The sequence below is a fragment of the Trifolium pratense genome, linkage group LG4 (genome assembly GCF_020283565.1).
Source record: "Trifolium pratense cultivar HEN17-A07 linkage group LG4, ARS_RC_1.1, whole genome shotgun sequence".
NCBI classification, from domain to species: Eukaryota; Viridiplantae; Streptophyta; class Magnoliopsida; order Fabales; family Fabaceae; genus Trifolium; species Trifolium pratense.
In genome coordinates, this window is record NC_060062.1 from 4,136,152 (window position 1) to 4,147,476 (window position 11,325).

Sequence of the window (11,325 nt, forward strand, 5' to 3'; positions counted from 1 at the left end):
ATTCAGTCACAAAAGGGGTATAAAATATTGTCAATCATCTGTTTCATGAAGCAAGATTAATTTCAGAAAGTAAAAAATAAAATTGATTGCCTTAATTAGATTATTAGATCAACATCAACCGATAATATGATCTCGAAAACACCAACAAACATATATTTGTTGGTGTTCATAGGTAGGGGTGGACACCAACCCACGACCCGGCCATGAACTGCATAATCCAAACCGAGTTTTGGTGAAACAGGTTGGTTTAAACTGGTTTTGCTTTTTAAAAAAGGTAAAATTCGAGTTTTGAAGGGTTGATTCGGTCGGGTTCAGATGACAAAATATGACTCACCTAAACTCAAACCCGGCCAATATTGTTACTTTATTATTTATTTACTACTTAATTTATTATTATATGGGATTCCTTATTATATGCCAACAACTTACCTTCTATCTCGTCAAATCCAAGCCTTGAGACCCACAATCTTTTTTTGATTTTGTTGGGCTTTTGTCTATTGGCTACATTTTGCAAAAACATCATTTAGTCAATTGTTGAGACAGATGTGCATACATGTGGAACAACACCTGTGTAGTCTGACTGCGCACCTAAAGGCGTTATATTTTTGTATTTAGTCTTTCGAAGATTTGCTTGAAGAATTGTTTTGTGCTAACTTATAAAACAAGGCACACGTGGTTTATTAAGCTTCTAAAAAGCAGTCGAACCCTAGTTCTATTTTCTAAAGGAATGAAATAACTTTAGAAAATATATTTGATTTAAAAATATATATGCTGCAGCCGCAAGTTTTGAAGACCTAATTCTGTCTTGAAACCCAAGTTATTTCATAGCTATAAATACAAAGACAAACATATGGTTCGGAGTATCTAAAACCGAGTTATTACAAAGCGTGTGTCTTACGGTTTTAGTGTGTTATTTGTTAATTGTGAGTCTTTCTTGTATCTCCTTGATGCAAGTTTAGGACTGGGTTTATTGAGTTGTAACTGTGAAGTACTCCTAAGCTTCTAAGTACGGAGTTAGTTTGTGTTTAATTCACTCGAGAGCTTTTAAGCGAGAGTGAGGTCTAGTTTCATGGGAGGATGTCTCCATCATTGGTCCTTATTGTATTGATAACAACGCTGCTCGTGTTGTTAGAGGGAATTGAGACGGTATCTCATATCCAGGAGTTCCTAGGTAGGATTAGCACGTGTAATGTCTAGGTGATAAGTCGTAAACCGAGGTGTTTGCTGGGGGATTTGAACTAGAACTGTTATAGTGGATTCATTCTTGGATTGGTATCCCCAAAGTAGGTGATGTTGCACTGAACTGGATTAACAAATCACTCGTGTTATTTACTTTTTTTGTCATATTTATTATTAGTGTTTTGTGTGCAGACAAGTATTGACACACTTTGCTCAACACATGTCCATTATTAAGTCAAAAACCTACTGTGATGTTTGCAATTGGATTGAGATCATTATTTAAAATTTTGGTATCATTATTGAAAGGGTCGTCTCGGTACACAACTGTGTTAAACAAAACAGCGACAAAAAAAATCGGCAAACCCATGCAAATCATTTCCCTCCGTAGTCATAACATCTGGGGACAGAAAAAAAACAAATCCTTGTCCCTGATACTTAGAATCTGTGGTTTTGGTGATCAGAAAAACGAAGTCATAGTTTGAAAAAAAAAAAAAAAAACTGAAATTTTGAAAATTGACATTTTAAAAACAAGAGCACCACTGCTCTGTGTGTTGTTTTCAAGAGGAGGAGTTTTAGGCTGCTCCAAACAAATCACTCCTGGCAAATGAGGAGGAGTAGATGCACCACCGCTCAAAATACATATAGTCCATATATTTTTTTATCAAAAGTCGGAATGCTTAAAATAAGACTTGAAACAACTGAGAGCAAACAAAAAATAGTAAACATTAAAAATATAAGCTTCATGTTTTCTAAGTTCTGAAATGCAAGTGAAAGAAGAGAAATATGAAGATTTAGAAATATAGAAGAAGTTATTAACAAATGATGTGAAAATTGAATTGATAAAACTGTAGTTTCTTCTGGGTTGTCTGTTATTGAGGCGACAAGTTTTATCTCCCAAAAATGGGTGCTACACAGGTAAGAATATGTTTATTTTTCCGTCAGATAATCAATTTTTTGTTGTGTTTCTTCATTCAACAATTAGATAGAAACAAAACACTTATTTTCACTAAAGTCAAGCTGGTCATGAGACCAAATAAATTCTCATTCAAATAGCTTGAAATCAAACACATAATAGATTCTCTATTTTCTCCACAATAGCAACTTAATGTTATTGTTGAAGTTTAGAGTAAAGAATATGATGCTTTGATTAGCCTGATAAGTTACAAGCAGTAAATGCTATCAATTATTATAGTGCTTTTATAAAATGTATCTACAAAAACTACCAACTGGCTACTGCATATACTCGGATCAGGCCGCAGTAACACCAACAAGAGCCTACTCTTGTTGTTACTTTTCACAATCCTTATATAAGTTTGGAGCAAGTCTTCCATAGTAATAAGATTATGGTCATAAGTCTTAGGCACGCTCACAAACTCAAAAAAAATAAAAATGTAGAGTTTATAGTTTGCGAGTGTGTCTAAGAGATTTATATATAGTCTTGTGACAATACAAGAATAATCCATGAGTTTGATCAAGATCCATAATGAATATTTGGGATTTCTAATATAGAACTATAGGTACACGATACAATACAACGTGTTGATGAACTAACTAGGGGCATGCATATCAAATCCACAACTCACTAAAGCCACCACAGAAATACAAAATGAACAACCAATATAGCCTCTTAATCATACCGGTCCATTAATTAATTCACATATAAATAGGATTAATGAATTAATTAATGATCATCCCTAACCTCCATGGTTTTGTTTGTCGGAGCTTAAATTCCCTGCAACGTCTCCAAAACATCCTTCATGGACGGGCGCATTTTGGGCTTAGGTTCAAGACATTTTAAAGCCAGCTTAGCTATAGGAAATGCAGCTTTCATTGGATAGTTATCTTTCAAATGATCATCCATAACATTCTTCAATTTTTTTTTATCAAGTAGGTGTGGTTTGATCCAGTCTATTAGACTGTGATACCCAGTTGGACGGTCGGTATCAATGGATCGTTGGCCTGTGAGTATCTCAACCAAAACAACTCCAAACCCATACACGTCGCTCTTTACATATAGATGCCCTGCATAGCATGTAATGTCAATTTCAATTTCAATCAAATTCAAATAGAAGTAGTAGCTAGTAGCTACTTTAACAATGAATTACTTATTTACTTACCTGTTTGCATATATTCAGGAGCTGCATAACCAGGTGTGCCCATTACAGTTGTTGATAAGTGGGATTGACTAGCTGAAGGACCCAACTTAGCAAGTCCAAAATCTGATATCTTTGCATTATAGGACTGCAGCAGCAGCATAATTTAATTAAAATTGAGGCCAATTAATTAAATTAATACTATAAATAAACTATGAAGATTTGTAAATAAAACAGAATAGAATTGAACTGAAATGAACTGACCCCATCAAGCAGTATATTAGAGGCCTTGAAGTCTCGGTAAATAATTTCTCGATCGGATGTATGCAAGAAGGAAAGGCCAGCGGCTGCTCCAATTGCTATCTTAAGCCTGAGATCCCAGGGAAGTGGGTGAACAGAAGCACCCCTTCCAAAGAGATGATGTTCCAAACTGCCCCTCTGCAAGTATTCATAGACAAGAAGAAGTTCTGATTCCTCGTAACAATATCCCAACAGCTTAACAAGGTTAGGATGATAAAGCCGTCCTAGAAAATTTATTTCTGACTGCACAAAACACAAATACAAACCAATTAACCATTAATCAATCACCAAATTAATTAATCTGTGTCTATGATTGAATAGGGTGATCCATTTACGTACCTTCCACTCCTCGAGTCCTTGGTAGCTTTCGGAGTTCAATTTTTTGACGGCAACAGTAGTTCCACTACTATTCTTGGAATCAAGCCATCCCTTGTAAACTTTACCAAAACCTCCTTCACCAAGAAGTGTATCAGGTTTGAAATTCTTGGTAGCAGCCTTTAATTCAGCAAAAGTAAAGATCCTCAAATTAGAAGTAGGTAAGATCTGGCCACCAATTGAATAATCAGAAACTGAGGAGAAGTTGCTTCTACTTATGGAGGAAGATATATTACTGCTGCTTCCATTTCCAGAAGAAGTGGTAGAAACAGAATTGAAAGTAGTAGTTGTTGAAGCAGTGGTGGTGGTGGTGGTACTAATACCATAGCTACCATAGCTTCCACTTGTGGTCTGAGAATGAGATATCCCTGCAGGTGTAACTACATACACATAGTAGAATAAATAATAAGGAGATTAATTAATAATCAAATTATGAATGTTTGAGTACAATGTTGAATTGTTACCAGTTCCAGTTGGAGTTGGATCTTTAGGTGGATAACTCCAGCAAATCCCCATTGAATTGTATAATTGCAACAATAAGAAGAAGAAGAGGTTAATTAGAGCAGCAGGGTGGTGTATTTGTTTGAATTTCAACAAGTTCCACTTTTGCTCTCCAATCAATCAAACCATTATTTCTTCTTTCTTTTCTTCTTGTTACGTGCTTTTTATTCTTGCTCTTATCTTTTTTTTATTTTTTAATTAATAATAATATATTACTTTTGCTGCTTTTTCTTTCTTGTCCAGTTCAATAATGAATGAAAGATAGCTTTTCCTCTTCTTCCACTAATTATTTGCTCGATATATGCGTATGCATGCGTGTATAGTATTTGTACGATGTACTACCATACATAGTGAATTACTACTACTAATACTACTACTAGTAAGGGAGGGACAAAAGAGTAGGCAATGGATCTGTTTCTAATAAAAGTGACAATGGATCTGCAAAAAGTGCTCCTAATAGTCCATTTGCAAGCAGTACTATCGGAAGTCCGCATAGGGACTTTGTAGATTCTGACATTCGAAAGACTTCTGGTGAAGATAACTCACCCCGTAATCAATATGCAGCACAAGAAACCCAAAGGTATGGCTTTTAAGATTTGCACACTAGTTTTCGAAATCATGGTCAAATTGTTCATTTGGATTTTACTGATCAACTATATTCTCTGTGCCTTTTTGAAGGTTGTGGTGATCATAATAATGATCAATAAAATGGTGAATGTTTATAATCCCTTTGAACAATAGTATTGGAGTATGATCCGTGCTGCCCCATTTTTCTAATCGTATATCACATTAGGTCAAAGTAAAGTGTTGATGTGTGTTAGAGACCTGCTAACAGATTAGGCCTGTAAGAGATTTATTGATAATTGTTATCTGTAATATATTGTGCATCAAGAGAGAGTCACAATCCTTATATAAGTTTGGAGAAAGTCTTCCATAGTCATAAGTCTTAGGCTTACGCACACTCACAAACTCAAAAAAACAAAAGGAAAATGCTATATGTCACGAGTAAAAATTCCCGAACACATCCCGAATGAGTTGTGCGCCTTATATGACTTATAATGCTACTTATAGCGACAAATTTGCCCACGAATGCATCACGACAACTTGTAAGCAGTATGTTGAAACTGCCTCATACTCCCTTCTTTTCATCCCACCGTTCATGTTTTCCACCAAACAAAATCCAATGATGGCAATACTTCGTGAAACCATTCGTGATATTTTCTTTCGCTGCAAATAGCAGTGCTCTATTTCTCTTCATTTGTTAGTTTCTGACCGTCTTATCACAAAACCTCTCTTTATTATTCCAATAATTTATCATCAAAACAGGTGGTTCTAAAAAGTAACGCATGACTAAATGTGAAAGTGGCAAATTGTATAGCAGATCTTGGATGAAGTAGTAGCATAGCATGTGTTGAATTTTTTATAAGCTATTGGTTGAATTGAAGTGAAGTATGGATAACTGGTTAATTAGTTACAAAAAATCCCCAAGCGGTGGATCCACAATACACTGCTGTATTATTAATTATTGTTTTAATTAAAACCAAAAAAGAGCTTTGCCTTAAATTAACAAATGAGCTGAATTTGACATACGCGTACATTTTCGTGATCATTTCGGGAGAGGATTTTCGCACTATATAGCACTCCTCAAAACAAAATGTAGAGTTTATATTTTGTGAGTGTGTCTAAGAGATTTATATATGGTTTTGTGACAATACAAGAATAATCCATGAGTTTGATCAAGATCCATAATGAATATTTGGGATTTCTAATATAGAACTATAGGTACACGATACAATACAACATGTTGATGAACTAACTAGAGGCATGTATATCAAATCCACAACTCACTGAAGCCACCACAGAAATACACCTAGCTAGCTACTTGAGTTCAAGGAAAATACAAAATGAACAACCAATAGCCTTTTAATCATACAGGTCCATTAATTAATTCACATATAAATAGGATTAATAATGAATTAATTAATGATCACCCCTAACCTCCACGTTTTTGTTTGTGGAAGCTTGAATTCCTTGCAAGATCTCCAAAACATCCTTCATGGACGGGCGCATTTTGGGCTCGGGTGCAAGACATTTTGAAGCAAGCTTAGCTATAGGAAATGCAGCTTTGCTTGGATATTTATCTCCCAAATGAGGATCCATAATCTTCTTCAATTTTCTTTTATCATGTAGGAATGGTTTGACCCAGTCCGTTAGACTGTGATACCCGGTTGGACGGTTGGTATCAATGGCTCGTTGGCCTGACAGTATCTCAACCAAAACAACTCCAAACCCATACACGTCGCTCTTTACATATAGATGCCCTGCATATCATATAGTATATGTCAATTTCAATTAGTAGTAGTAGCTAGTAGCTACTTCAACAATGAAATTCATTTTATTTGGGCACTAAAAAGCAATGAATTACTTATTTACTTACCTGTTTGCATATATTCAGGAGCTGCATAACCAGGTGTGCCCATTACAGTTGTTGACAAATGGGATTGACTTGCTGAAGGACCCAGCTTAGCAAGTCCAAAGTCTGATATCTTTGCATTATAGGACTGCAGCAGCACCATAATTTAATTAAAATTGAGGCCAACTAATCAATACTATAAATAAAGTATGAAGATTTGTAAATAAAACCGAATAGAATTGAAGTGAAGTGAACTGACCCCATCAAGTAATATATTAGAGGCCTTAAAGTCTCGATAAATAATTTCTCGATCGGATGTATGCAAGAAGGAAAGGCCAGCGGCCGCTCCAATTGCTATCTTAAGCCTAAGATCCCAGGGAAGTGGCTGAACAGAAGCACCCCTTCCAAAAAGATGATGTTCCAAACTGCCCTTCTGCATGTATTCATAGACAAGAAGAAGTTCTGTTTCCTCGTAACAATATCCCAACAGCTTAACAAGGTTAGGATGATAAAGCCGTCCTAGAAAATTTATTTCTGACTGCACAAAACACAAACAGAAATCAATCACCAAATTAATTAATCTGTGTCTATGATTGAATATTATATATAGGATGATCCAATTACGTACGTACCTGCCACTCCTCGAGTCCCTGGTAGCCTTCAGAGTTCAATTTTTTGACGGCAACGGCAGTTCCACTACTATTCTTGGAATCAAGCCATCCCTTGTAGACTTTACCAAAACCTCCCTCACCAAGAAGTGTATCAGGTTTGAAATTTTTGGTAGCAGCCTTTAATTCAGCAAAAGTAAATATCCTCAAATTAGAAGTAGGTAAGATCTGGCCACCAATTGAATAATCAGAGACTGAGGAGAAGTTGCTTCTACTTATGGAGGAAGATATATTACTGCTGCTTCCAGTTCCACTTCCAGAAGAAATGGTAGAAACAGAATTGAAAGTAGTAGTTGTTGAAGCGGTGGTGGGTGTACTAATACCATAGCTTCCACTTGTAGTTTGAGAATGAGATATCCCTGCAGGTGTAACTATACATATACATAGTAGAATTATTAATTAATAATAGTGAAATAATGAATGAATGAATGTTTAATGAACAAGTTGTTGAATTGTTACCAGTTCCAGTTGGAGTTGGATCTTTATTAGGTGGATAACTCCAGCAAATCCCCATTGGAATTGTATGTATAATTTGCAACAACAAGAAGAAAGAGGTTAATTAGAGCAGCAGGGTGGTGTATTTGTTTCAATTTCAACAAGTTGCTCCAATCAATCAAACCATTATTTCTTCTTTCTTGTTACGCGCTTTTTACTCTTTCTTTTTTCTTTTTTCTTTTTTTCTTTTTTAATTAATAATAGTAATATATTACTTTTGCTGCTTTTTGTTTGTCTAGTTCAATAATCAAAGAAAGACAGCTTTCCCCGTCTTCCACTAATTATTTGCTCGATATGTGTATTTATGTATGCATATGCATGCGTGTATAGTATTTGTACGATGTACTACCATAGTGAATTACTACTACTACTACTAGTAAGGGACAAAAGAGTACATATGGTAATTGTATAGTAAGTCACATGTGGAATTAGTCAGTAGTCAAAGATGAGAAATTAACAAGAAATGGGCCATGTTTGCCAGCGTTAAAAGTCAACTTTTGTTAGTCTTCCGTCAAGTCACTCACAAGCAAAGAAACCATCTCAGCTCTTTTCTTTATTCAAACAAAACAACACGGTAGGGGACCATCACCATTCACCACCAAATTTGGCACAAAAATAATGAATCACAAAAATATTATTATTACTTTAATAAAGACACATTTTACTTGTGGACATCAAATAAATATTGTGGCCAATTTAGACCGTAAAAAATAAATGAATCACACTAGCATCACTAATTTTACATAGTTTTTCTTCATCTTTTTACAATGTTGGATGCTGTTTTGTTTTGTTTTACACAAGTCCTTGGTCATTTCAAGGATTTCTACGACATAGCCTTTGAACAAAAGTGTGTGTGTGTGTACACTTGAATTCCACCAACAGATCACATTCTCTCCACTCACTTTCATTCATTTAATTAACTCATATATATGTTTATAAAATATTGCTATTTTCTTGACCTTGTGAACATTTTCTTTCCAGGATTCATTTTTTCCGTTAAAACGTGTGAGCCGTGTATATCAAACCGCATTATAATTCTACTAGGACTTGGTTGCAAGAGTCAATGGATTCAATTATTATCTTCCATTATCTTTTTAATTTCTCTTTTGTTTTTTCTTTTTCTTTTAAGAACCCAAAATAATATTAAAGTAACTATTCTAGCACTCATGTTACACTACAGTGACAGAGTTCCACTCAATCCCAACAAAAAATAGCATAGCCTAATCAATTCAATTTGGAGGCTAAGCCACCATTGATTCAAAATATAAATACAGCTTAAACTTTTTTTTTATATAAGTCACCACCACTGTTGTACTTTGATTTTGTCTATATGGGGATTACTTTTGCCAAATTTGATGATAACTTTTTTCTTTTCAAATGCTCTAAACATATGAGTTATCATCTCTATAACATGAAAGCACACTATTGAAACTTATGTTGGGTTTTGGGCTCCCTTCCTATGTGGAGAAAAGTCCAATTTTATTAGCCCATTATGTCTCACTTATATAAGTGGAGAGTGGTCATACTAGGGTTATTATGTGAGTAAATTTTGTGAGAGAACAACCTTCAAATAGAGAGAAAAGAAGAGAGAAAACAATTCCCGTTTTTCTCAAATCAGTCCCACTAAAACTCCGATTCCCGATTCGTTAACCGTTGGATTTGGCTCAAATTTGGAGGGCGTGTTCGCAGCTTCCGGGGCTACACTTTCACCGTTCGGATCGTCGAAATCAGGTCTGGTTCGTGAGATATTCAGCCCACACTGAAGCAGTTCTGTTTTGGGTATTTTCATCTTCTTGTTCTTGTTTTGTAAGCTTTAGTGCTTTGTTGTTTAATTGGTTGTTAGCACTTATTTGTGCCTCACTTGGAGACTCTTTTGTACCCTTATTTGATTATAGTGGAGCTATTTCTTTGGTCTGGACGACCCGTGGTTTTTTACTCTCACATCGAGGGTTTTCCACGTTAAAATTCCGGTGTCTTTATTTTGCTTTATTGTCTGCCATATTATTTGTTGTTGATCCTCAAGGTTCTTACAAGTTTGGGGAGTTTAATTTCCGCTGCGTATTGCTCGTTATTATTATTATTGTGCTAATTCCCCATCAACTTAAGCTCTTTTTGAAACCGATTAAAGGCCACAAAAATGTTGAGTATGAGATACACCAAAATTTGATAATGCACATGAAAAGTCCAGCTAATTTTGAAGAGGTTTGTTATATAAACACAAAAAAGTTGGACAAAAATACAACACATATTTTCTCCACCCATAACACGGATATCGAGGCGTGCAACAAATATTAAAAAAAGCAAAAAGTGTAATTTTGTTGTATTTTTGTTAAAAAATTGTGTTTAAATAACATTTTTCAATTTTGAATACTACATTAGTACATTACTACCCCATAGATTTCCAAAAAAAAAAATATCACATTTAAAAATTAAATGTTGGGCACTTTCATCTTTTCCACAACCTCCTAAACATAATAATAGTGAGTCTAAATTCAGATCTCATAACATGAAAGCCGACTTCGACTATTTGAAGGTCTAATCGAAAATTAACGTCTTATGAACATTCAAAAAATAAGTTAATTTTGATGTATTTCATTGACATATTAAATGATTTCCGCTTAATGTCATATTTTATAGACATGATTTATGTTATAATATACATCAATCCAATGGTCAATTTTGTAAGATGATTATCCGGTAAAAAGTTATTGGATGTGTCATATTTTTAAGTTTGACATCTTGATGTCATTTGATCTTGACCAATATTTCTATATTAAATTGTTTATCATATGCTCTGTAATGGATAGACCACCACATGTTGACATAGTAAACTTTGTTCTCATCGTTCAAAACCATGTCATGCAAAAATAAGTTATACAATAGACAACTACAATTTATGTTAAAAAGTCTCATATTTACTGCGAGATTGTCTGAATATGTATTTATAAGTGAGAGCAATCATCACTTCACAAGTCGGTTTTGTAAGGATGAGTTAGACACAACTCTCAATTCTAAAATGGTATCATAACCCGCCTCCACAATTCGCTAGACCGTCTGCTATCTGGTTTATAATCGAATCGTCTACCATTTATATCGGCACTCCAAGCCCAATAGTGCTAGGTGAGAATGTGTGTGTTAAGAAGTCTCACACCGATTACGAGATGATATGACTATTTATTTCTAAGTGAGGGCAATCATCACTTTACAAGTCAATTTTATAAGATGTACATTAATACAAACTTTCCATTCTAAGACTTTGTAACTAATCCCTCTTGCCAAACAAATAGTTTTTTCCTCCACC

General features: G+C 34.8%; 1 protein-coding gene across 4 annotated transcripts; it reads right to left on the reverse strand.

Moving 5' to 3' along the window:
- Window positions 1-2,520: 2,520 nt before the first annotated feature.
- On the reverse strand, window positions 2,521-8,924 carry LOC123920023 (probable serine/threonine-protein kinase PIX13). Of its 4 annotated transcripts, XM_045972107.1 has the most exons (6): window positions 8,073-8,314; window positions 4,412-4,498; window positions 3,912-4,327; window positions 3,537-3,815; window positions 3,297-3,420; window positions 2,521-3,201 (listed from the first exon to the last, which is right to left on the reverse strand). In XM_045972107.1, the coding sequence occupies exons 2-6, from the start codon at window positions 4,461-4,463 to the stop codon at window positions 2,903-2,905; spliced, it is 1,170 nt and encodes a 389-aa protein (XP_045828063.1). In that variant the 5' UTR covers window positions 4,464-4,498; window positions 8,073-8,314; the 3' UTR covers window positions 2,521-2,902. The 4 variants fall into 4 exon arrangements, with proteins under 4 accessions (XP_045828063.1, XP_045828061.1, XP_045828062.1 ...); XM_045972105.1 differs by lacking the exon at window positions 4,412-4,498 and having other exon boundaries at window positions 7,989-8,314; XM_045972106.1 differs by lacking the exon at window positions 8,073-8,314 and having other exon boundaries at window positions 4,412-4,835.
- Window positions 8,925-11,325: the final 2,401 nt, after the last annotated feature.

What these genes read in the sequence shown, in the direction of transcription:
- LOC123920023 (XM_045972103.1), bottom strand. Translation starts at nt 8,043, where the DNA reads ATGGGGATTTGCTGGAGTTATCCACCTAATAAAGATCCAACTCCAACT. An exon ending in AGGGACTCGAGGAGTGGCAG is followed by an intron (nt 7,400 to 7,493) that starts GTACGTACGTAA and finishes TGTTTTGTGCAG; the next exon opens with TCAGAAATAAATTTTCTAGG. An exon ending in CTAATATATTACTTGATGGG is followed by an intron (nt 7,010 to 7,120) that starts GTCAGTTCACTT and finishes GTGCTGCTGCAG; the next exon opens with TCCTATAATGCAAAGATATC.